The sequence below is a fragment of the Eulemur rufifrons genome, chromosome 3 (assembly GCF_041146395.1).
Source record: "Eulemur rufifrons isolate Redbay chromosome 3, OSU_ERuf_1, whole genome shotgun sequence".
Taxonomy (NCBI): Eukaryota; Metazoa; Chordata; class Mammalia; order Primates; family Lemuridae; genus Eulemur; species Eulemur rufifrons.
Genome location: NC_090985.1, coordinates 43,499,414 through 43,524,475, shown reverse-complemented (window position 1 = coordinate 43,524,475; position 25,062 = coordinate 43,499,414). Strand labels below are relative to the sequence as shown.

General features: G+C 40.0%; 1 protein-coding gene across 2 annotated transcripts in view; it reads left to right on the top strand.

Moving 5' to 3' along the window:
* Window positions 1-25,062, top strand: part of DEPTOR (DEP domain containing MTOR interacting protein) — a 149,647-nt gene that overhangs the window by 88,786 nt on the left and 35,799 nt on the right. For both annotated transcript variants that reach the window (XM_069466042.1, XM_069466041.1), the window contains 3 exons: window positions 17,948-18,133; window positions 20,376-20,510; window positions 24,125-24,195. In XM_069466042.1, the coding sequence (XP_069322143.1) occupies window positions 17,948-18,133; window positions 20,376-20,510; window positions 24,125-24,195 (392 nt within the window). The remainder of the gene's footprint in view (window positions 1-17,947; window positions 18,134-20,375; window positions 20,511-24,124; window positions 24,196-25,062) is intronic.

The window sequence follows — 25,062 nt, the reverse complement described above, 5'->3', positions numbered from 1 at the left end:
TTGGCTGAGCATGGGTCACGTGCCCACCTGACCAAGGGTGGACAGGACCCTTTGAATGACAGTCACCCAGTGGGGGGTGGAGTTGATCCACCGGGCAGCGAGTGCAAGTCTGTTCTCACAGGGAAATGAGTCTGTTCCCACAGGGAAGTGACTGCTGGGCAGGCGAGCATGACAGGCCTTACTGCTTTTTACTGCTCTTGGCCCATTTACTCTTCACAAGCAATCAGTGTACTTGATACTGTTATCCCTCTTTTTTTTTTTTTTTAGATGAGGACTTTGAGGCCTTTGCAACTGGTATAATCATTCTTAGCCCCTCAGTATTAAACGTTGAATAGAAAAAAAAAATAAAAGCTGAGTAAAATATTTTCTCAGTATACTTTAATATCTCAAGTGTAATCTTAGTGATAGTGATAATCTAAATAATTTTTTACTTTCTCAATTTAGAATTTCTGGGAATTTTTCCACTGTGCTCTCTCATATGCTTTGGCTCTATGTTACTTTTTATTATAGCTGAATCCAAAGCAGGAGGGAAAATAGACACGGGCAGAATGCTGTTGTAATGTAAATATAAGGGAACAGGGTTGCTAGGTGAAGTCAAGTGATAAGACATTGGCACACAATATAGTGTTGGTTTTGGTTAAAGGAAAACAGATCTGTAGCTACACTAAGCCTTAACTCTTCAGAAAGTATGAAAGGAATAAAAGATGCCTTATCTTGTGTAATCTTCCAAAAGAAGCGGGTTACGCACAGAGACCAGAGATTTTTCGTGTGTGCACAGTGTCATAACTGAGTATTTCCTTCTTGACATTAGTGTGATTTTTTTTTTTTTGTCAGTTGCATCTTACTGATCCTTTAGATACAAACCTTGTTTGGCTCTAAGCCTGTGCTCTACCTACTCCTGCCTCACTCCTGACTGCTTGTCACCCTGTGTCCCCTACAGTATGTGGTCCGCAGTTTGCACAAACATGCACTTTTTACAAGAACTCATGGAAGTCTTAAAACGTAAGCACACAATCTCCATGCAGTTGAAGTATACTGAAAGTATGTAATCTCATGCTAAGTACTCAGCTTGGCCTTTTCTGGTAATTTAAGTACTTAGCTGGGTTTCAGTGGTCAGTTTTAGTGGGACATGTAGGCTGCGGGCTCAGGCTTATTAGAAGAGCGTATGAAGAGCTCCTGGATGGAACGAACAGTTCAGTATGCTGATTCTGGTGCACCCCTCCGCTCTCCTCCTGGCCAAGAAGTGTGTGATGTTAAGTTCTGGTTCCTGGTGGACGTGAGCTTGACCTTAGCCCTCAATGGGGCGGGGGAGGCAGTGGGAGAAAAAGCTGAGAGGTTCTCCTTTAATAAGCAGTGAACTGTTTCTATTCTCTTTCCATCACAGACCTTTACCCTAGCCCTGACCTTTGTGTAATCTTGAGCAGGGATTCCTGTCTGGGACCCAGGCTCACTGTGATCATCCTCACAGTCATTTCCCCCTCACTATGTTGTTGTCTCGTGTTTCTTTCTCCAGGAGTTTCCCATTAGCCTTTCCTGCCTCTTAATCCCGAGCCCCTCGCTTTAACTCAGTTTCTCTTAGCTGATACTCCCACCGCAGACAGCACATCTGGGCTGTCTTTTCTGTTTGTTCCTGCAGTTATTTGGAAAAACTCCTCCTTTCTATCTTTCCTCTCTCTGTTCCCTGCTCAGCCCCACTCCAGCCAGGAATGGATAAACAAGCCCAAGTATCTTGATACCATGGGGCGACTACCAGGAATAAAACTGAGTATAAGTAAACTGTGATCAGTGTGGCTGTGGAACAGTATTAAGATGAAATTTAAGAAAGAATTACACATTCATGTACACGTGTATACATGTCTATCCTGGTTACAATTGGAAAAATATGAGTGTTGATTAGTACTCATAACTAATTTTGATTTAATTTGGAGAGTAATGTTTTTAAAAGTTATTTGTATGTTCTTTTAAAATTAACATAAAATTCTAAAGGCTCAAATCTCTTTTTTTTTTTTTTTTTTTTTGAGACAGAGTCTCACTTTGTTGCCCAGGCTAGAGTGAGTGCCGTGGCGTCAGCCTAGCTCACAGCAACCTCAAACTCCTGGGCTCAAGTGATCCTCCTGCCTCAGCCTCCCGAGTAGCTGGGACTACAGGCATGCGCCACTATGCCCGGCTAATTTTTCTATATATATATTTTTAGTTGTCCATATAATTTTTTTCTATTTTTAGTAGAGACGGGGTCTCGCTCTTGCTCAGGCTGGTCTCGAACTCCTGACCTTGAGCGATCCGCCGGCCTCGGCCTCCCAGAGTGCTAGGATTACAGGCGTGAGCCACCGCGCCCGGCCGGCTCTAATCTCTTATCTAAGTGATGACACTTGACCCAACAAGGAGCTCACCCCCTCACCTCTCTCCTTCCATCCAAGGAAGGCCTGCACATCAGGGTTTATATTCTTTAAATTTCATTTCAGCCACCCCCTGTCACCCAGGTTTTGGCCAGGTTGGTAGTTGCTAAAACCTCCTTGCCATTGGGGAAAGGGCGGGTGTCGGTTTCACCACACTGGCTCACTCCTGTCTCTCTGAAATCCCCCTTCTTGCTGAAAGCACAACCTCAGTGGGGGATGCCTATTCAGTGGGAACATAATGTGCTTCCTCGTCAAAATGAAGGAAATGGGATAGGGGAGAGAGTGTCAGAAAAATAGCAACAGCTCTTCATCATTTGCTCGTCAGTAAGTTTAGGACAAGGGTCATCTTCTATGACAAATGGCTGTTAAGGTGCTATACCTGATGGAAGGGATAAACCTGTTTGTTGGTTGGCTGCTCTGTTCTCATGGGAGATCAGCGACTAGATCAGTGCTACCTGAAGGAAATACGATATGACCTACAAATGCAATCCACATATGTAATTTTAATTTTTTTAGTAACCACAGCCAAAAAAGTAGAGATAAAGTTAATCTTTATAATATACTTTAACTCATATCTCAAAAATATGATCATTTTAAAGTGAAATCTGTGAAAAATATCAATTAGCTATTTTATATATTTTTTCATACTAAATCTTTAAAATCCAGTGTGTATTTTGCACTTACACCAGACTCACCTCATTTCAAGTGCTCGTGTGGCTAGTGACCACTGTCTTGGAGAGCCCAGCGCTAGACCTTTGTGAAACCAGCAGAGAGCAGGGTGGTATCCCGGTGAGTGTGCATTTCATTTTTCAGTCCCTTATCTCAGAGATCTTTGTTCCTCTATGGCTGAGATTTCTGATATCTATATTTTGCAGTGCCAGTTTCAACACCTAAATAAAGCTGAGTACCAGCCACAGAAGCCACAACAAATGTTCTCTCTTCCCCAGCACAGTGATTTCACAGTTGTGTTTTCTTTCTCTCCCATTTTTTTGATGAGGAAGCTGTTTAGAGGTCTACTGAGGTCTGTTTGCAGCTTCAATATTCTTTTTCTTTCCACTCTGTTCTTACTTTTGATTTTTAAACATTTCCACAAGTCAGAAATAGTTGGCTGCCATTATATAGGCTGGACTTGATCTCAGCAGTTCTCTTTTTGCCCAGAAAAGATTTATCCAGTGTATGACCCAAAATTTAGACGACACTCTTTTAAATTCCTTGTCTTCATTGTGGGGTCCTTTGGAGTTTTCCTGGCAACAGAACGTTGTTAATGGTATTATTGAGACCCAGGCATTATTGAAACCCTGTCTTCCAGGGAGCTACCGGTCTCTATGTATTTGTTAACTTCACTTGCTTTGGATAAAAGAATACGTTATTGTATTCTTTTCTACGGATGGAAAATTGAGGCCCAGGGACTGAACATAACCTGTTCTGTCACAGGGGAAATCATAGCCAAGTTGCTAGAAGGCATGTCTTCTGACAGCTTGACTTCCTGTCTAATCAGATTCATGGCTTCTGAGTCAAGCATAGTTTGTCACACTGTGTGGGCTTCAAATAAATAGAAAGTGTTTTTTAAGCTTTTGATTTTATGTCTCCAGACCTGAGTTTGAGACGGTATCTGGATTGTGTTTTGCTACAAATAACGGTAATGACAGTTTAAACAGTGAGGTTCCTCTGTCTCCTGAAGCCAGATGCCCCCAGGTCTAGAATCCCAGGCTATACTGAGATGCCTCACATCAGGGATGCAGGCTCCGTCTATCTCTCTGCTCCGCCATTCTTAGTGTACGCCAGGCCTCATGGCTACACTCTGGGCAGGAAGAAGATGAAATGACAAAGGGGTAAAGGGCAGAGAGGTAACACCTAGAGAGACTTTACCTTTTATTTAGGAAGGGTGATCTGCCCAAGGATTCCTCCCTGTCACCTCATGGGCCACAGCTATATCAGGTGGTCACCCCATGCTGGAAGGCAGTTTAGCTGGGCACACTTCTGCACTGAGCAAAATTATGAAGGAGGAAGAAAGAGAAAATGGGCTCTGGACAAGCAGCTAGCGCTGTCAACCGCAGGGACAAACATCTTTTTCATTAACTAAGCAAACTTCCTATGAAACGTGGGCTTTTAAGAAACAGTTTTCTTCCTCTGTCAGCATGCAGAGTTCCTTATAGCTTTCAGCTGGATGAATGTACCAATCTTAATGTCTTAGTTTCAACAAATGTACCGTGGTTATATCAACATTACAGGGTGCTGGATGAGGGTATATGGAAACTGTACTATATTTGCAGCTGTTCTAAAACTATTCCAAAATACAAAAGTTTATTTTTTGAAAAGTAGGTGAGGTTTTTTTCTGCATCTTCTATCTTTTTTAAAAAAAAGAGGTGAGTGCAAACATAAATAATACAGAAAATCTATGAAGATGGTTTTTTTTAAAAAGCACTACATCTCACCACTGCTATTTTCCTTTTCTGAACTTTAGCCTCTTCCTCCTTTGAGGGTCCAGTGACACACTGTCCTCCTAGACCCTTCAGTCTCAAAAGGAACACCTGATCAATTACTGTTCACAAAGCACCGACAGGTTAAAGTGGTAACCTTTCTGAAAGTAGTCAAGAACATGCCATCCAAGAATGAGCCTTTGGGGAGGGACGTTCGCACCTTGGGTTTCCTGGGTAGGATTTTATTCCAGTGTTTCCAGCATCACGTTGTTCTCTGTGTTGTTGGTCCTGCTGAATTTATCTGATTCAGGTAGATGCCTCTCTTTTTCCCCCAGACCACCTGGGGTTGCTTCTAGACCCTTTTGTAGCGTAGGTGAAGTCTGAAAAGGCTTATACCTTGGAAGATATCCTTTGGATCCTGACACCCTGGGCCCTTGCCTGGAAGCACAGATGGCTAACATTTATTGAATGAATGCCTCTTATGGACCAGAGACTCTATTAGGCCTTTTACATACATTATTTCATTTTTCCTTTGACTCATTTTACAGATGAAGAAAATTTAAGTTCAGGGCAGTTAAGTAATTTAGTAAATAGTGAAGCTGGAATTCAACCCAGCATTATCTGAGACCAGAGCAATGTTTGCTGTGCTATAGCTATATCCTTCTAATAAGCAATTCCAAAGTAATCAACATTTTGCCCTGGTGAAGAATTTTGTAGAAAACATACCCAGCCAAACTGCCTTCTGTAACCTAGAGACAGGAATAAATGAGGGAAAAACAGACTCCATTTTCTTGTGTTTAGAAGCTAAACAATATAACTGTGCAATGTGCTTAGCACAGGACCTGGCCAAAAGTATTGTTCAGTAAATGTTAGTTGATTTTATTATTGTTATTTTTATCATTTATGTCCTTATTATCAGATCCCTGAGTAGGTAGAGCTTAGTATATTTGATGACCTCATTCGTTGCTGATCTTAACATAGAATCTTCTATATAGTCTGTGATGGATAGATACTTGTTATGTAAGTCAACACTGAAGAGCTTTGATCGGGACTTTGGATTTATGCCCACAATTTTGAAAGCACTAGAACAGAGTTACAGATTTCTTTTGTTGAATTATGATTCTGAGGTATTCCATTTGCCAGGCAAAATAATTTTGCTTTTGGACTTCCCTGTTCTTAGAGTACAATCTAGTCTCTGAAAAAATATCTCATTTCTGAAAAACCTACACTTTGTTCTGTACATTATTACTAACAATAAAGGTCCTAGTCTTTGGAATGCACACAGCTATTATTTAATGATGCACAGAGAAGAGCAAGAAATAATTCGACCTTCCATCTGTTTGTGACCTTTACATTTCTGGCACTAAGACACAGAAGCAGCCTGTATAGTCACAATGTCATGTTTTGGTTTTCTTCTTTTCTTCCATCTTTACTAAAGTTCCTTCAAATCCTTTTATCTTTTCTCTTTTCCATCCTCTCTTCTCCCTTCAATTACATAAGTGTAAGTGAGTTATAACTTTGTGAATGTGAAGTGTTTTGTTTTAGTAATATCAGTTGGTAGAGCTTTATGCCCTAAAATCAATTTCCTGCTTTCATATCCTCTTTTTAATGTTGTCAGTGCTAAGGAAGTAATTATTTTAGTCCTCTGACTCACTGTTGTTATTGCTTTTTAAAGAGTTTTGTATCCCAAGCACCTAGCATTGTCCTTAAAACCAGTCGCTTACTGTTCTTGATTCAAGGACTTTTGCTGCTTTAGGAAACAGGGCTACAGGGCTCCTTCAACTAGTGCCTCCATTTAGGATTATTTGAAGTGGGTGGTTATAGCCTTAAGTACAGTTCAAAGTTTCTTTAAAAAACAGCTACAACAAATTTTTTTTGTTGTAACTAATTTTCAATTCATGTTGTCCTCCAAATGCATGACTAAAAGGCATAATATTTTTTTTCAGTCTTGGCCATTTTGATTATTAATTATGCAACATACTGAATTATATCAGATGCCTGGACTCTGTAGGACTGTAATCTAGCAGGAATAGGGAGACAAAACAGTGCAAATGTACCCCTGGATGTATGAAACAAGTTAAAGCTTATGTCTTGTTGGCAGAGAAGTTACACCATTTTCATTTGCAGAATTTATTTGCCTTCTAGAAACGCTAAGTCTGAGGAATAGTTCTACCATCTGTTTATTCTTGAAGTTTGTCAGTGCTCTTAAGCAATGTCTGGAAGTGCTGAGTGGCTTTTTTAGGAGGAGATAATAGAGATCAGTAGGAGCTAAGAAAATAAGAGGAAAAGGAGTCAGTGGTTGATTAGAGTGCTGTCCTTGGTGACCAAAGTGACCCTTTTCTAAAGCCCCCACCCACCCTTATGCACTTGGTGAAGCAGTGAGCTACGCCCGTCCCAGCTGCTCTAGATGTAGGGAGGTTAATAATGTTTATATTGGCAGCTAGTTAGGGAGTCATGTCTTTAAGGCAACCTTGACCTTTTTATAATAACTTTGACAGCAGTTCCCACTTGTAGTCATGGCTCTCTTAGCCCCATTCTTGCCAATCTTTCTTCCTCATTATAATAATCATCATCCTTACTCCCCTTTAAGTCCTCTTTTTACTCTACTCAATTGCATATGTAACCCCAAATTAAAGACCACCTTTAGAAAGTTTTTCCTGCTGTGCCATCTAGGGAACAGTGAATGTCTGCATGATCTCTGTGTGCTGCTGTCTAGTGCTGGATTCAGTTCCCTTCTTTCATGGTGCCTGTTGTGTTATATCATTTACCAGCAAACATTTCAAGGATGAGTGAAAGTATGTGACCTTCCTTCTTCCAACTAGATAAATGGACTAAAATATCTTTTATATTCAGCTGGACTTGTAGAGCTCAAGATGATACATTTTTATATTCATCCTTGGACTACATGTGTGAGTGGAATGGAAGCCAATTATTCCCCTTTTAGGTAATCAGCGTATTTTATTTCTTTATGTCTGCTAAAATCATCCTAATCCTTTACAAGGAAAAAATGTAGCCACATTATCCACAAAAAGAAGAATACATCTGTACCATGTCACTCGTATTTTGGTAAACTACATGACATTTCCTTCATGCTTTCTGAAAAGTTAAGGTGTGCAGGGAATAGGGATATGTTTTTCTTTGACCAAGTGGTGAATTTAGTGCCTCTAGAGTCCCACTTTTCTTAAGCAATAAGATCTTCTTGTATTTACAAGGCTCCAGCTTTCTGGCTATGTCTGCTTCTCTTCCCATTTTATATTCCATTTGATACCAAGCTAAGACAAGCCCTTAGAGAATTCCACTAAAGCAAAAAGGGAAAGTCTGGAAAGTCCCAGAAATTATAAATTGGATGAGTCTAAAATTGTCAATTTTCAATTATAACTGTTGATAAGATCACATTCAACATAAGATATCTTAAAGGCCGGGCGCGGTGGCTCACGCCTTAATCCTAGCACTCTGGGAGGCTGAGGCGGGTAGATCGCTCGAGGTCAGGAGTTCGAGACCAGCCTGAGCAAGAGCGAGACCCCGTCTCTACTAAAAATAGAAAGAAATTATCTGGCCAACTAAAATATATAGAGAAAAAATTAGCCGGGCATGGTGGCGCATGCCTGTAGTCCCAGCTACTCGGGAGGCTGAGGCAGTAAGATCGCTTAAGCCCAGGAGTTTGAGGTTGCTGTGAACTAGGCTGACGCCACGGCACTCACTCTAGCCTGGGCAACAAAGCAAGACTCTGCCTCAAAAAAAAAATAATAATATATATATATATATATGTATAAGATATCTTAAAACACTATATGTCAGATACTATGTCAAAAAATATCCCATTCCTTCTTCACGTAGAATATATGGAAAAAATTGAGACTTGAAGTGTTTAATAAGTTGCCCAAATCACTCAGCTAGTAAATGTGGCAAAGCGAGGATCAAAACTGAGGATATCTGACTCTAAAACCTGTGCTCTTCATCACATGATGTTTTTTTCTCAAAGTTATTTGGCACAAGAGAGTTATCAGTAAGTCCCAACCTAATTGTTTTGTTCTCCTTTAGCAGGAATTTGGTATTGATGAGCTTGAAAGGATGAGCAGGTGAAGGTGTCATATTCCAATCACAATGCTAAGATAGATAGGTAGGACTGTGTGTGGCACTTAGTAGGTGCTCATTTTGTTGAATAAATGAATGAATGTCACGTACGATTTATTGACGCCATAATATGGCTGTCTACCTGTACCCCATCAGCTTGTGAAGCTATGATTTTATATCTTAAACCTAGGGCTACATTCACACACAAAGCAAACATATGGAACTCAAAGTTCATGTCATTAAGCTTTTATGGGAGATAAAAAGGATACCTTTAAAGACAAAATAATTTATTGACAACAATGCAGGTGACACATGCAATTATCATTTCTCTATTCTGAGAGGAGAGTTTGACTCCTCCTGTGCCAGCCACACAGCTGGGCCGATGAACACAGTGACCCTGTTTCACAGAGGGTAGCTGCTCCTGAGGCACTAAAATTCAAATTAGTCCTTGAAAATTGAAGTGGACATTAAATGTAATATCCAATAAAGTTGCATTCTCCTAAGCCCCTGGCAGCACACCATCAACAAATGATGATAACAATAAAAACAACAGTGGTTGTAAAATAACAAGAATGCAATTTATTGAGTTCTCACAATCCTTTTGGCATTTTGCTTAACACTTAAATTCTGCCATCTAATCCTGTCCTCATTTTCCCTGATCTCATGATATTTAAGGTCATCTATACTATTGGGAAGACAATGTGATGAGTACGGACTATTTGAATTTAACTTTTTACTTTGATTTTAGATGTTATGTATACCCTTCTGGCTTTAGGTGGTAGAGAGGTGGGGGGATGGAAGATGGAGACTGGATTTGAATTAAACTCTAGGTCAGTAATTAAAGCCAGAGGAGACACACGATTAGATCAGCAATCAAATTTCCACTTCAATTAGAAATACTTTTAAAGTACTTTTATCTCTCACGGAATTTATTTAGATTCAAAATGCCTTTCTGGATTTATTTATACAGAGCCAATGTTTTATGTAAGTCACTGTGCCAAGAGAAAACAGTAGGTGTTAATAAATGTATACAGAGCTGTATATTATATGTGGAGGTCATAATTTAAGATACTATTGCCAAAATCAACTTTTAAATTTTTAAAATCACAATAAATTCAGAAAAGGTTGAAAGAAATAAGTAACTTATCTCCAAAATTTTATTATGGTATTATTTAATATAGTGATATACAAATTTATGTAAGAATCTTTTTTTTTTTTTTTTTTGAGACTGAGTCTTGCTGTGTACCCTGGCTAGAGTGCAGTGGCATCATCATAGTTCACTGCAGCCTGAAACTCCTGGGCTCCAGTGATCCTCCTGCCTCAGCCTCCTGAGTAGCTGGGACTACAAGCCTGTGCACTACACCTGGCTAATTTTTTTTTTCTATTTTTAGTAAAGACAGGGTCTCACTCTTGCTCAGGCTGGTCTCAAACTCTTGACCTCAAGTGATCTTCCTGTCTCTGCCTCCTACAGTGCTAGGATTACAGACATGAGCCACCACACCCGGCTATAAGAATCTGACTATCCACAGGAGAGCCACTCTTTATAAATATCACATCAAAGTGTAATTGGCTTATTTCTTAGTCCAGGTTGCATTAGGTGAATCTCTCCTGAAGACAAGAATGGATTATTTATTAAGAATATGTAGAACTACCGGTGAATTAAGTATATTTGTCTTTGAGGCCAACATCATTCATTTGGCTGAAATGAACAGTTTATCACCACTTAAAGACTGTGAAACACTTACCTGAATCATTAGGTTAAATGTTGGCAGTGATGATTCTCTTAATAGGGACCCATATTCTGAGACTCTGATATTCATGGCACCAGAAAAATTATTCATTAGTAAATGTGGATGATAAATACAGTTACAACCCTAGATTGCATTTATTGATATTGACCTAGAAGGAATGTAATGCTATTTGTGAAATACCAATGGAATCTGTTGAACCAGTTAGCATGATTGATAAAGGGGTTAATGTGATTCTTAATGGGTTGTATTGAATTATTTTCCTAGTGATTTATAGAATTTTGAATCTCATAGTCCAAAAAAAAAGTTGCCAAGAATGAGATTTAAAGAATTAAAAACTTGTATTTTTACCATCATTTTATAAAGGCATTGGGCAAGAAAAGTATCTGGCATGTAGTCAACCTAATTCAAAACATGGTAATTAAATAAATGAATGGATGATTGAAGAACAAAAAAGTAGTGGTGGTATAATTTTGGAATAAAAGAAAACCTTTAAATGGGATATATTTAGTTTTAGTAAAAAATAAATGCATTGCCCCAGCAAACCCTTCATGGCCTACCATGAGCCAACAAATTGGTTTGGGGGGAATTTCTGCACAAACTAGCAACTAAATAGTTCAAGGGTAGCTCTGTTCTGTACATACTGCTTGTCCTTCTGGCTATGAACCGTGGCCAATTCACTTCTAGCCATTTTCTGAGCAGGAGAGAATGGGATGATATATTAAAAATACTGAAAGACAAAAAACTTCCAGCCAAGAACATACTCAGTAAAGCCATCCTTCTGAAATGATGGAAAAACAAAATCTTTCACTGATAAGCAAAATCTAGAGGAATTCATCACCACTAGACTGTCCTTACAAGAAATGCTCAAGGGAGTCTTACATCTGGAAGTGAAAAGATGATAACCACTATCATGAAACCATGCAAAACTATAAAACTCACTGGCAGAGCTGATACACAAAGGGGAAAGAGAAAGGAATTCAGCCATATCACTACAGAAAAATACCCAACCACAAAAGTAAACAATAAGAGAGGAAGTAAGGAACATACGATAAACAAAACAACCAGAAAACAATCAATAAAATGACAGGAGTAAGTCCTCACATATCAATAATAATTTTGAATGTAAATGGATTAAATTCTCCATTTGAAAGATTTAGACTGGCTGAAAGGATTAAAAAACAAGAATCAACTATATGCTGCCTACAAGAAACTTGCCTCACCTGTAAAGACATAAATAGACTGAAAGTGAAGGTATGGGAAAAGATATTCCATGCAAATGGAAACTAAAAGTGAGCAGGAATAGCTATACTTATATCAGACAAAACAGACTTCATGTTAAAAGCTATACAAAGAGGCAAAAAAAAGTAAATTATATAAAAATAAAGAGATTAATTCAGCAAGAGAATTTAATAATTGTAAGTATGTATGCACCCAGCACCAGAGCACCAGATGTGTAAAACAACATATTATTGGATCTAAAGAGAGAGCCAAATACAATAATAGTTGGGGACTTCAAGACCACACTGTCAGCTTTGGACAGAAAATCTCAACAGAAAATCAACAATGAAACAGCAGATTTAAACTGCACCATAGACCAAATGGTTGTGACAGACATTTTCGTAACATTTCACCAAATAGTTGCAGAATACACATTTTTTTTTTCAAAAATTCTCCAAGACTGACCATATGTTAGGGCACAAAACAAGTCTCAAAAAATTTTTAAAAAATCAAAATCATATCAAGTATCATATCGGACTACAGTGGAATAAAACTAGGCTTCAATAACAAGAGGACTTATTAACACTATACAGATACATGGAAATTAAACAACATGCTCCTGAATGACCAATGGGTGAAAAAAGAAATTAAGAATTAAATTTTTAAAATTCCTTGAAACAAATGAAAATAGAAACAACATACCAAAATCTACAGATCATAGCAAAAGCAGTATTCAGAGGCAAGTTTATAGCTATAAATGCCTACATACAAAAAACTAGAAAGATTTCAAATGAACAACCTAATGATGCATCTCAAGAACTAGAAAAGTAAGAACAAACCAAACCCTAAATTAGTAGAAGAAAATAAAGATCAGAGCAGAAATAAACAAAATGGAGAGTAAAAATAATGCAAAAAATCAATGAAACAAGAAGTTGGTTTTTTGAAAAGATAAACTAAATGAACAAACCATTAGTTAGAGTATGAAAAAAATAGAGATGACCCAAATAAATAAAATCAGAAATGAAAAAAGAGACATCACAATAGATACCATAGAAGTACAAAGTATCATTAGAGACTGCTATGAACAACTATATGCTAATAAATTTTAAAAACTTGGAATAAATGGATAAATTACTGAACATTACTAGGATTGAACCAAAATGATCAATAGAAAACCAAAACAGAACAATAAAAAGTAACAAGACTGACTCAATTATAAAAAAGTCTTCCAATAAAGAAATATCAAAGACCAACCAGATGACATTACTACTGAATTCTTCTGAACTCATTCTATGGAGCCAACATAACCCTGATATGCAAAGCACACAAGGACACAACAAAAAAAAGAAAACTACAGGCCAATAACCCTGATAAACATAGATGCAAAAATCCTCGACAAAATATTAGCAAACCAACCCAACAATACATCAGAAAGTTATTAATGCACTGTGATCAAGTGGGATTTGTCCCAGGAATGCAAAGATGGTTCAACATATGCAAATCAATAAATTTCATACATCACATTCCATTTCAATAGAGTGAAATGGAAAAACTATATGATCATCTCAATAGATGCAGAAAGAGCTTTTGATAAATTCAACATCCTTTCATAATAAAAAAACTCATAATAAATTAAATATAGTAGGAAAGTACCTCAGCATAATAAAGGCCATATATGACAAAGCCACAGCTTACATCTTCACCAATGGGGAAAACCAAAAGATACCACTCTTATTCAACATAGTACTAGAAGCCAGATAATTAGGCAAGAGAAAGAAATAAAGGCTATCCAAATTGGAAAGGAGGAAATCAATTGTTCCTGTTTGCAGATGACATGATCTTATATATAGAAAAACCTGAAGACTCTACCAAAAAACTCTTAGAACTGATAAATGAATTCAGTAAAGGTGCAGGATACAAAATTAATACACAGAAATCATTAGCATTTCTATACATGAACAGTGAACTAGCTGAAAAAGAAATAAAAAGGCAATCCCATTTATAGTAATAGCTATAAGAAAAAAAAGGAATAAATTTAACTGAGGAAATGAAAGATGTCTACAAGAAAAACTACAAAACACTTATGAAAGAAATTGAAGAGGATACTACAAACAAATGGAAAGACTTTCCATGCTCATGGATCAGAAAAATCAATATTGTTAAAATGACAGTACTACCCAAAGCAATCTACATCTTTAATGCAATCCCTATCAAAATACCAATGACATATTTCATTGAAATAGGAAAAAAAATCTAAAATTTGTATGGGACCACAAAGACCCCAAATAGCCAAAGCAATCCTACCAAAAAGAACAAAGCTGGAGGTATCACATTACCAGAACTCAAAATATACTGCAATGCTGTAGTAACAAAAATAGCATGGTACTGGCATTAAAATAGACACATAGACCAATGAAACAGAATAGAGAATCCAAAATTAATGCACATATTTAACAACAACTTATTTTAACACAGGTGCCAAGAACACTCATTGGCTAAAGGACAGTCTCGTCAATAAATGGTGCTGGGGAAACTGGACATCCATATGCAAAGGAATGAAACTTGACCTCGCCACACACACTATACAAAAATCAACTCAAAATGGATCAGAGACCTAAATAGAAGATTGAAATTATAAAACCATTAAAAGAAAACATAGGGGAAATGCTTCAGGACATTGGTTTGCAAAAAGATTTTATGAATAAGACCTCAAAAGCACAGATAGCAAAAGCAAAAATAAACCAATGGGATTGTATCAAACTAAAAATCTTCTGTACAGCAAAAGAAACAATCAACAGAGTGAAAGGCCAACCTCTAGAGTGGGAGAAAATATTTGCAAACTATTTATTCAACAGGCAATTAATATCTAGAATATACACAGAACTGAAACATCTCAACAGCAAAAAAAAAAATCTAGTTAAAAAATTGGCAAATGCTCTAAACAGACATTTCTCAAAAAAAGACATTCAAATGGTCAACAGATGTATGAAAAGATGCTCAACATCACTAATCATCAGGGAAATGCAAATCAAACCCATAGTGAGATATCATCTTACCCCAGTTAGAATGGTTATTATCAAAAAGACAAAAAATAACAAATGCTGGCAAGGATGTGGAGAAAAGGAAACTCTTATACACTGTTGATGCGAATGAAAACGAATACAGCCAGTTTGGAGAACAATATAGAGGTCTGTCAAAAAACTGCAAATAGAGCTACCATATGATGCAGCCATCCCACTCTTGGGAATTTATCTAAAGGAAAGGAAATTGTTACATTGAAGAGACATCTGTGCTACCATGTTTATTACAGCACTTTTCACAATAGCCAAGATATAGAATCACCCTAGGTGTTCAGCAACAGATGAATGGGTAAAGAAAATATGGTATATATACCACGGAATATTAGTCATCCATAAAAAAGAATGAAATCCTGTTCTTCACAGCAATGTGGATGGAACTGGAAGACATTATGTTTAGTGAAATAATCAGGGAACAGAAAGTTTAACACTGCATGTTCTCACTCATATGTGGGAACTAAAAAACGTTGATCTCATAGAAGTAAAAAGTAAAACAGAGGATACTAAAGGATAGAAAGGGAAGTGGGAGGGAGGGATAGGGAGAGATTTGTTAAAAGATACAAAATTACAGCTAGATATGAGGAATATGTTCTAGTGTTCTATACCACTGTAAGATGACCATATTAATAATAATATATACTTTCAAATAGCTAGAAGGAAGATATTGAATGTTCCTAACACAAAGAAATGACAAATATTGGAGATGATAGATATGCTGATTACCATGATCTGATCACTATACATTATGTGTATCAAAACATCAGTATGTATCCATGAATATGTATGATACAATTATTATTTGTCAATTAAAAAATAAAAATAAAACTGCAAATCTCAATAGACCTCTAAGATATAAATAATAATGTAGAATTGGGTATAAATTGAGTCTAATAGTCATACATTAGCAGTTTTATGGGACATTGTTTCAATTCTTTATGAGAACCTATATAAGCACAGGAATTATTAATATTTCTGACAGGGGCAGAAAAGAGTAGTGGTTTGGAACTTGGACTCTGGAGTCAGATACTAACTTTTTTTTTTTTTTTTTTCAAATTTTTGTAGAGATGGAGTCTCACTGTGTTGCCCAGGGTAGTCTCGAATTTCTGGCCTCAAGTGATCCTCCCACCTCCAACCTCCCATAGTGATGGGATAACAGGCAGGCACCACCATGTCCAGTCAATATAGTATTATTTCTGCCTCTGCCATTTACTGTGTCTTCATTGGGTGACTTACTAATACGTTTGGGCTTCAGTTTCCTCATCAAAAGTAGGAAAGAAAATAACAGTACCAGTACGTATATCCCAGGCTATTGTTATAATTGAAGGAATTAATACATACAAAACACTTAAAATAGTGCTGGATTCATAGAACATGCTGTTTGAGGGTTAGCTTTTGTTACTGATTTTGAGTTGACACATTGGCATGATTATATCACTCTAAAGTATAAATTTTTCCTTAGGGACTAAGCAGCCTTTATCATTGGGTAGCCATTTATTCATTCATTAAACATCAAACTTAAATGGCTACATACTGTATGACACCACTTATATAATATTCCCCAAATGATAAATTGGTTGTCAGATGTTATAGACTTGGCATAGGAGGCTATAAAGGGAGTAACACAGGCCAGGTGTGGTGGCTCACGCCTATAATCCTAGCATTCTGGGGAGGCTGAGGTGGGAAGATTGCTTGAGGTCAGGAGTTCAAGACCAGCCTGAGCAAGAGTGAGACCCCATCTCTACTAAAAATAGAAAAAATTAGCCAGGTGTGGTGATGCACGCCTGTAGTCCCAGCTACTCGGGTGGATGAGGTAGGAAGATCGCTTGAGCCTTGGAGTTGGAGGTTGCTGTGAGCTAGACTGATGCCACAGCACTCTAGCCCAGGCAACAGAGTGAGACTCTGTCTAAAAATAAATAAATAAATAAAGGGGTAACACAAGAGAGGGAGCTTCTTTGTCATGATGGAAGAGTTCTGTGTCTTGATTGTCATGGTGCTTATATAAATCCATATGTGTGATAAAATTGCATAGAACTATATATATACAGACACGCATGTGCTTTTGCACACACATGCACACTCATACACACAACTCAGTGCATATAAAAACTGGTGAAATCTGAATAAAGTCTGTAGATTTTTAGCAATGTCACATCCTCATTTGATATTGTACTATAATTATTTATGTAAGCTGTGACCATTGGGGGAATCTGAGTGCAGGGTACACAGGAAATCTCTGTACTCTTTGTCATTGTTGTTGATTTTTTAAATAGCTTTACTGAGATATAGTTTACATACTACACAATTCACCCATTTAAAGTATACAACTGAGTGGGTCTTAGCACATTCAGAGTCGTGCAATCATCATGCCAAGCCATTTTAGAACTTTTTCATCACCTTAAAAAGAAATCCCATATTTCAGCTAACCCTTCCCAACCCCCAAGACCCCCTCAGCCCCTGGTAACCAGCACTGTACTTCTGTCTCTAGAGATTTCCCTGTTCTGAACATTTCATATGAATGGAATCGTATAACGTGTGGTCTCCGTATTATTTTTGTAACTCTCTGAGGGTCTATAATTACTTAAAAATAGAATGTTTTAAAAAATGAATTGAGGTGTTGCTGTGGGACAAGCACCGTGCTGGGAACTGGGGACACACGACTAAAGGAAGCCACAATCGCTGCCCCAAAGAGCCTAGAGTTTAGAGGGAAAGACGGGGGAGGAGTCGGACAGCAAGAGTGCAGTGTGGTCCGTGCTCTGATGGAGGAAGACTAGAGCTTGGATTGGGGGTGAGGCCAGGGAAAGTTCCCCAGAGGAATTGGTCAGCAAAGTTTTAAAGCACATACCACGTGGAAAGAATTTGGGACCATGTGTGGACGGGCCACAAGCTCATGTGGCATCTATGAAACTAAACTCTTTCTTGAGACTTTTGCCCCTGTTGGCTGGAGTCTTCTGGCTACAGTACTCAGTGGCCAGGATGCCAGACAGTCCTCATCTGCTGTCTCTTCTCCCCAGTGTCCAACAAACACCCATTTGTGGACAGCAATCTTCTCTACCAGTTCAGAATGAACTTCCGTCGGAGGCGAAGACTGATGGAGCTGCTCAACGAGAAGTCCCCTTCCTCCCAGGAGGCTCACGACAGTCCCTTCTGCCTGAGGAAGCAGAGCCATGACCACCGCAAATCTACCAGCTTCATGTCAGGTATGCCATCCAATGTTTCCTGTCTTTCCGGAAATAGTTGAGTAATAGCTCCTCTTTGGGAAATTCTGTTCTGCAGCACATCTGTATTTATTCATAACCAAGAAATAGGCAAGAAAAAAAAAACACAAAGTTTTTCCTGGGCAGCCGATGTACATGCAATGATTCTATTTTATAAAATTATGTGCTTGAATTATAGGGGACCACTCAAGCTCTCACTTGTACCTTATTTGCTTTTCATTGAGAAACAATTCTTACCTATTACTTATTCAGTTCTCTAAATCACAACTTGGAAATGCTATGTATTTAAGTATGACTAAAACGTCTGTGGGCGTGGATACTGATAACAATGAAAAGGCAACTGATTTTCCAGCCATTATCAAGGGGTGACAGAGAACAGAGAAGAGCCAGGAAAAGCAGAGCCAGAGGCCCAGAAAGCACAGCAGCCTGGGGTGTTCCGTGTAAAGTCAAACAGTGTCATCTTTGCAGTTAGCCCTGATGGAAATGATGGTATTTGCTGTTCACGAGATAAATCCAGAAAAGGTAAACTTGAAGTTAGTGTCATTCCGTTTAAGAAGGTGAGGTGCTTAAAGACGTATCTTCAACTCCTCAGAAAACTTGGCATTGGCTCAAGGAACTGATTGGCTTAAGATTTGAAAGTGCTGGGTTTATCCCAACACACAACGAAAGTGTTATGGGTCAGTTATGAAGAGGAGCAGACACTGAGAACACTTACAACTACATGTAGGGACACTTCTGTGCCCCGGGCACTGAGCCAAGCTTGGTTGCAATAATTTTCTCATTTACTTCTCACTATGACTCCAAGAGGAAGACTTTTCTTATCCCCACTTCACAGGTCAAGGAACTAAGGCAGAGCGCAGTGCCGTGGCCTGCCCATGGTTAGAAAGTGGTGGGCAGAGCTGGGCCTCACACCAGGTTTGTCTTACTCCAATGCTTCTGTTATACTGCCCCTTCCTAGCCACACATACCTCAGGTTCCTCAGACGCAGCTGGCTGGAGGGGAGAAGGAAACAAGGGCTGCTGTGGGAAAATAAAGACTGGCCAAGGGTTAGGAGCCTGAGCCTGTGCTCCCAGGCCAACCTGGCCAGACTAAGAGGACACGCCATTTGAGTGTCTCCTTAAGGCTGCAGTCTTCTGCAAATGCAGAGTGACTGTTCACTGTCTCACTGTGCAAAGGTTTGCCTGTTTCTTGGGTGGGCCCAGTAGACCTGAAGCGGTGAAGATGATGATGAGGAGGAGGATATAGTAACCATGGTTACCATAAATGCCAGCATTATTTTGTGCTTCCACGTGCCAGAGTGCTCTCCAAGGTTTCTGTCATTCACTCATATACTTTCCCCCTGCTGAGAGCCAGCCTACTCCATGACAGAGAGAACCAAATCAGGAAACTGAAGACACTGCCTCATACACACTTTCTTTCTTTGTTTGTTTCTTTTTTTTTTTTTTTTCTTTTGAGACAGAGTCTCACTCTGTTGCTCGGGCTAGAGTGCCGTGGCGTCAGCCTAGCTCACAGCAACCTCAAACTCCTGGGCTCAAGCAATCCTTTTCTGCCTCAGCCTCCCGAGTAGCTGGGACTACAGGCACGCGCCACCATGCCCAGCTAATTTCTCCTGTGTATATTTTTAGTTGTCCAGCTAATTTCTTTCTATTTTTAGTAGAGATGGGGGTCTTGCTCTTGCTCAGGCTGGTCTCAAACTCCTGAGCTCAAACGATCCACCCGCCTTGGCCTCCCAGAGTGCTGGGATTACAGGTGTGAGCCACCGCACCCAGCCCATATACACTTTCAAAGCCTGAATATGTGCTGTGTATTTTAAGCTCCTTCTTTCATGGCTCTGGATGACGAATGGTCTAATATTAAATCAGAAGACATTTATTATTACTGTTAATTCATCTCCTGTAGAGCCAGCATTTAATTTACATCCTAGCAGGAACCACTCAGCATGGATTTGGTAGTTCTTGAAATAATGTCATCCTTTCATGCAGGTGATCTAATCCTCCCGTGAGATGGCATTTTTCTCACTTTACAGTTAGGGAAGTCGAGGCTCAGAGAACTGAAGGGAATGGCCCCAGGTTGTGCTGTGAGTAGGTGGCAGAGCTGCAACTCGCATTCTTGCTTTTTTGACCCCAAGACCAGAGTGCTCCTTCCCGGCCTCACTGTACCTTGCAGCTGAAAGCCCATGTGGCGTCCCCCCTCGGTGACCACGTGTGTTTTCTGGCCCGCACAGTCAGCCCCAGCAAGGAGATCAAGATCGTGTCTGCGGTGAGGAGGAGCAGCATGAGCAGCTGCGGCAGCAGCGGCTACTTTAGCAGCAGCCCCACGCTCGGCAGCAGCCCCCCTGTGCTCTGCAACCCCAAGTCCGGTGAGTGCCCGAAAGGTGGCCCTGCTCCTGACTCTGACTCTGGGGGGCAGACCCTGGGCCAGAGGGAAGTTAGTGTGCGGGAATCTTACTAGAACATGCTCTTGGGGTCAACACGTGTTGAATGAAAGGAGAGGAGGTAAGATTGGGCAGAGAGAGAAATCAGGCTGTACCGCAGTCCCAGTGAAGGCTACAGTTGACCCCAGTGAGACCCGGTAGCTCTGGAGAGCTCTGGAGCTGGCATGGCCCTGCGAAGTTGCCCAGAATTCTGTTGAGGGGCCTGGGCCTTTGTAGCCACATGTTGATCAGTTATTAGATGGTGGCTGTCCCTGGGAGGAGGGCATGACCTTGGGCAAGGCAGTTCTCTTCAGAGAGATGGTCCCCAAAGGCAGCTGAGCGTTGTCCGCCATTAGCACTCCCAAAGCTGGGAGGAGTCTCTCAGCCCTCAAGGGGGTTTTGGCAGTGCCTGACAGTGTTCATTACAGCAGGGGAAACGGTGCCTCCCCAGGCTGCAGCAGATGCAAAGATCCATCTGTCGGGGCCAGCACCCCCAGGGAGGAAGCATGGATCTGTGCAATCCCAGCTATCCCTGGAATTGACTCCTGGTGCCCTGTGGTATCAAAATCTACTTATCAACTTCCATGACCTTTTTATTCTAGGAAAAAAAATCTAGGCACAAAGATTGTTGATGAACTTGTACTTAGAAACAATCCTTTCTCGGCCCCAATCAGTTCTTCAGCCCCCCAGGAACCTGTAATCCACTGATACTACCGCCTTCTCACCATGCCTTACCCACCTGCATCCTCATGCTCTCCTCCCTGGGATGAGGTTGTGCAGTTAATCATTATAGTCATCATTCGAAAACACTCTCAGCTCCATTTGTTTAGTGCACCATCCACCACAAGCTCCGTTTATAACCTTCAGGGAAGAGATTTTCTTCCCTTTGCTCATGATGCTCCCTCATCGTTAGATGTTGGGATGCACAGATGAGGGGTCATGACCCCGGCTCACTGAATACACCATTTCTTTGGAGAAAAAACCCAAAACATTATGTGTTAGTGAGAATAAGGACTAATAGATGTTGTTCAAAGGGCTTTAAGAGAAAACTCTGTCATCTAATGCTTTTATCTAGGAAGGCAGCTATTTTTCCTAATCGAACTTTTTCTTTTTACTGCTTTCTGCTGGAGGATTAGCAGCAGGAGTAAAGTTATAACCTGCAAGTGAACAAAGAAACTTGCTTCCACACTCACCCATTGAGCACCCATGCACTACTGGGTTTTTCAATTAATGGACCGTGCTCATAAGGTAGAATCAAAAAGGAGAACTGAATTCTTAGAAATGGGATATTTGAAGCCCAGATAGAAATCCAACAGGCATCCTCACAGCTAAGAGCAAAAGATCTCAGATTCACAAAAGGGTCAGTTGTGCCAGAACCATTTTACTTGTTTTTGATGGCATGGGATGGAATATGAACAAAGTGTTAATTACGTAGATTAGCAACACATCCATGTTCCCTGAGGTGGGTTGGTATTGTTTCCTCTTCCTCCTCATTCTTTGGGTCAAAGGGAAGGGTTTACTGTTACGAAGGCATAAGAGAAAGGTCTTGTTGCCTCTCCTGGGTCTCTAAGGACAAGAGCTGTCAGGGCTGAATTGTGGTTCATAAATTTCACTTCTTACCCATATTTTGACAAGCTTTTCCCTCACCCTTGAGAGGGTTCCCAAGACCCAGTCAGCTCATCTGTGATTTTTTTTTCTTTTCTCAAGCAGAGCATCAGGCCTTCACAATAAGGCATTTAAAAATTAATCATCCCATATAGACCAAGATGGTACTATATATGCTTTTTAGTTCTGTATATAAATACCCTAAGCCAGACCAAAAAAAAAAAAAAAACAATGCTACAGATACTAACATAATCAGAATCATTATTATGAGTAAATAGGCTTCCAAGGATATGAAAAGAGAAAGCTTAAGGGTAATTCCCTGGGCCTCAAAGTTTCTATATTTTTCCACATAATAACTAGAAAAAGTAGATTAAAATAAATGGTCAGCACTGTTGCAACATAGTTTGTTGTGACTCGTATATCCAAATTCATAAGGCCCCTGAGGGTTTGTGGGGGATAGAGGAGGAGTTGTCTGACAGGGAATAAAAAAGATCTCAGTCTTCAAATGTTGGCCGCTTTCTTACCTCTATCCGTCTAGTCCCATCTTGATATTTGACCTGCTCTCTCTTTTTTGGTGAACATAAATTCATTTTTGCTTTTATGAGCTTTAGGAAAGCAAAAATAGTATCAGCTACCATACACCTCAGCAAGAAGCACTGCATTGCCTTTAACTGAGAAGGTGGCTTGTTAGGCCAGAAGGCCTTACGTGTAGCCGGCTGCCTGATGGATCATCCAGGCCTTGCCCCACACTGCCTTTCCTTTTTCTGCTGCACACTTGTTCCGGGACTGGCATCTGACATCTGACTGCTGCTAGCAAAGGGAATTGAGCTGCCACTTTGCCAGGTTGGGCCCCTGTCCCAGGCCCTTCCGTTTCTTTGTGGCACTTGAAGTACGTGACGTCTACGTGGCTAGGTTAGAATGGTCCCTGTCCTCCGACCCACTGGATGCTCTGGGTAGCTGTGGCAGTCCCTTCTCCTTGGTCCCTTCTCGGTTCTTAGTGAGCACAGAGTGGATGGGGAAGTTCATTGCTGGGTTTCTAGGCAGCCGGCTAGTCAGGAACTGGCTACTGTTTTTGCCATCTTGGTGGGCAATAAGCAGCGAGCTGATGAGAACAGGTATCTTAGGAAGACACCACACCACCGTCTTCCGGAGCTTCTGAGCCCTTTTGTTTGCTTACAGCGACAGCATGACAGGAGGGACAGCATAGCACAACACAGCTGAGAGCGTGGGCACTGCCGTCCAATGCCTGAGTTTGATCCCACTTCTGCTACCCATTAGCTCTGGGACCTGGGATACAAGCAATTTAACTTTTCTAAGCTTCTGTTTTCTCACTTATAAAATGGGGATAACAGTGAACCTAACTCATTCAAATGAGATAATATGTTTACAGCACCTAGTTTAGTGCCTACCACGTGTTGAGTACTCAGAAAAGTTCACTAGTATTATTACTCAGGGCAAAAGACGGTGTGTACATGTAGTCCTGGCTGTCAATAAAGAAATGAGTGAAACTTTAGTACATGGGGGTGTGCAATCAGTTGGGAGGGGATTGGATGGGGTTAGCTCTTGAAATACAGCTATTAGACCACTAGAGTCCTAACTTTGACATGTATAAATGCATGTTGGGATTTAAAAGGAAGAAATGCGGGAATTAGAAAATGTGGCCTTTTCTTTATAGAAAAATGTCGACTCCCCCCTTCACTTCCACCCCTGGCACTCTTGCTTCCCTTCCCTTTCTTTCTTTATATTTTTCCCATAGTTCTGTAAGGTAGGTTTCAGATTATTTATGTTTGCTGATATTTTCTGTCTCTGTCCTGTGAGAGTTTAAACTGTGAGGCAGGGACCTTTGCCACTTTCATTCGTGGATGGCCACATAAGAAGCACTCAGTAAATACCTGCTAAATGAATGAAAGAAGGACTCAGAAGTGTTTATTCCTTGACATGTATCTATCTCACAGTGCTGAAGAGACCCGTCACATCCGAGGAACTCCTGACTCCCGGGGCTCCGTATGCAAGGAAGACATTCACGGTAGGCTGATGATTTGGCTTTTCTGCCTACACATGTTAACATGTCAGTGGGTAGCTATGGACTGAACTGAGAACTTTTCCCTAATTTTCCTTTTGTTTTTAGCACAATTATAATAGTAGGCTTTCTTGACCCAAAGACACTAAAATGCATTAGGACTTGACATGGTTTATTATTAATACAGCTTTTAAATTCTTTTTGATGTGTCTTTTGAGAAAAAAGATTTCCATTATGTACTAATTCAAATGTAATTACAGATTTTAAGGCAAATGGTAGTGCACATAATGCCAACAATTCCTTCTGCATTACAGTAATTCTAAAAATGATTTTGGATATTAGAGGAGTCTTAAGGTAGAGAAGGAAACTACGGGGTCAGTTGTTCTGCAGGCACGGCGCTTTGACAATGTCGGCATGGCTTGAGATACACAAGCATCTGACTTGGGAGCACTGTGTACCTGTGAGCAGCCCCGATCACCCCGATCACCTTGGAGGCCCTTCAGCTACTTTCTGCCTCCAATGGTTTTCTTCAAACAGAATCAAAATGTTTTTATCGACATGACTCACTCACCTTCCCTTGTCTTCTTTGTCACTCACATCCATGTCAACACCCTCTGAAAAACACCTCTCCTGTTTCTTTTACCCTCTCACCTTAGTGACATTAACTCAGGGGAAAAAAAATCTATCCACATTTATTCAACAAAGGTTGCAAACCTTTGTCAAGAGCTACTTCACATTTGCGCGCTGAGGAGTAAATAGGAGAAAGGCACTGATGATACATCTGTATCAGGGAAAAAGGTAAAACTGTACATTTGGAAGTGAAATTAGGTATAATAGACTAATACTAGCAAACCCTAAAGTCATGCAAGGGCC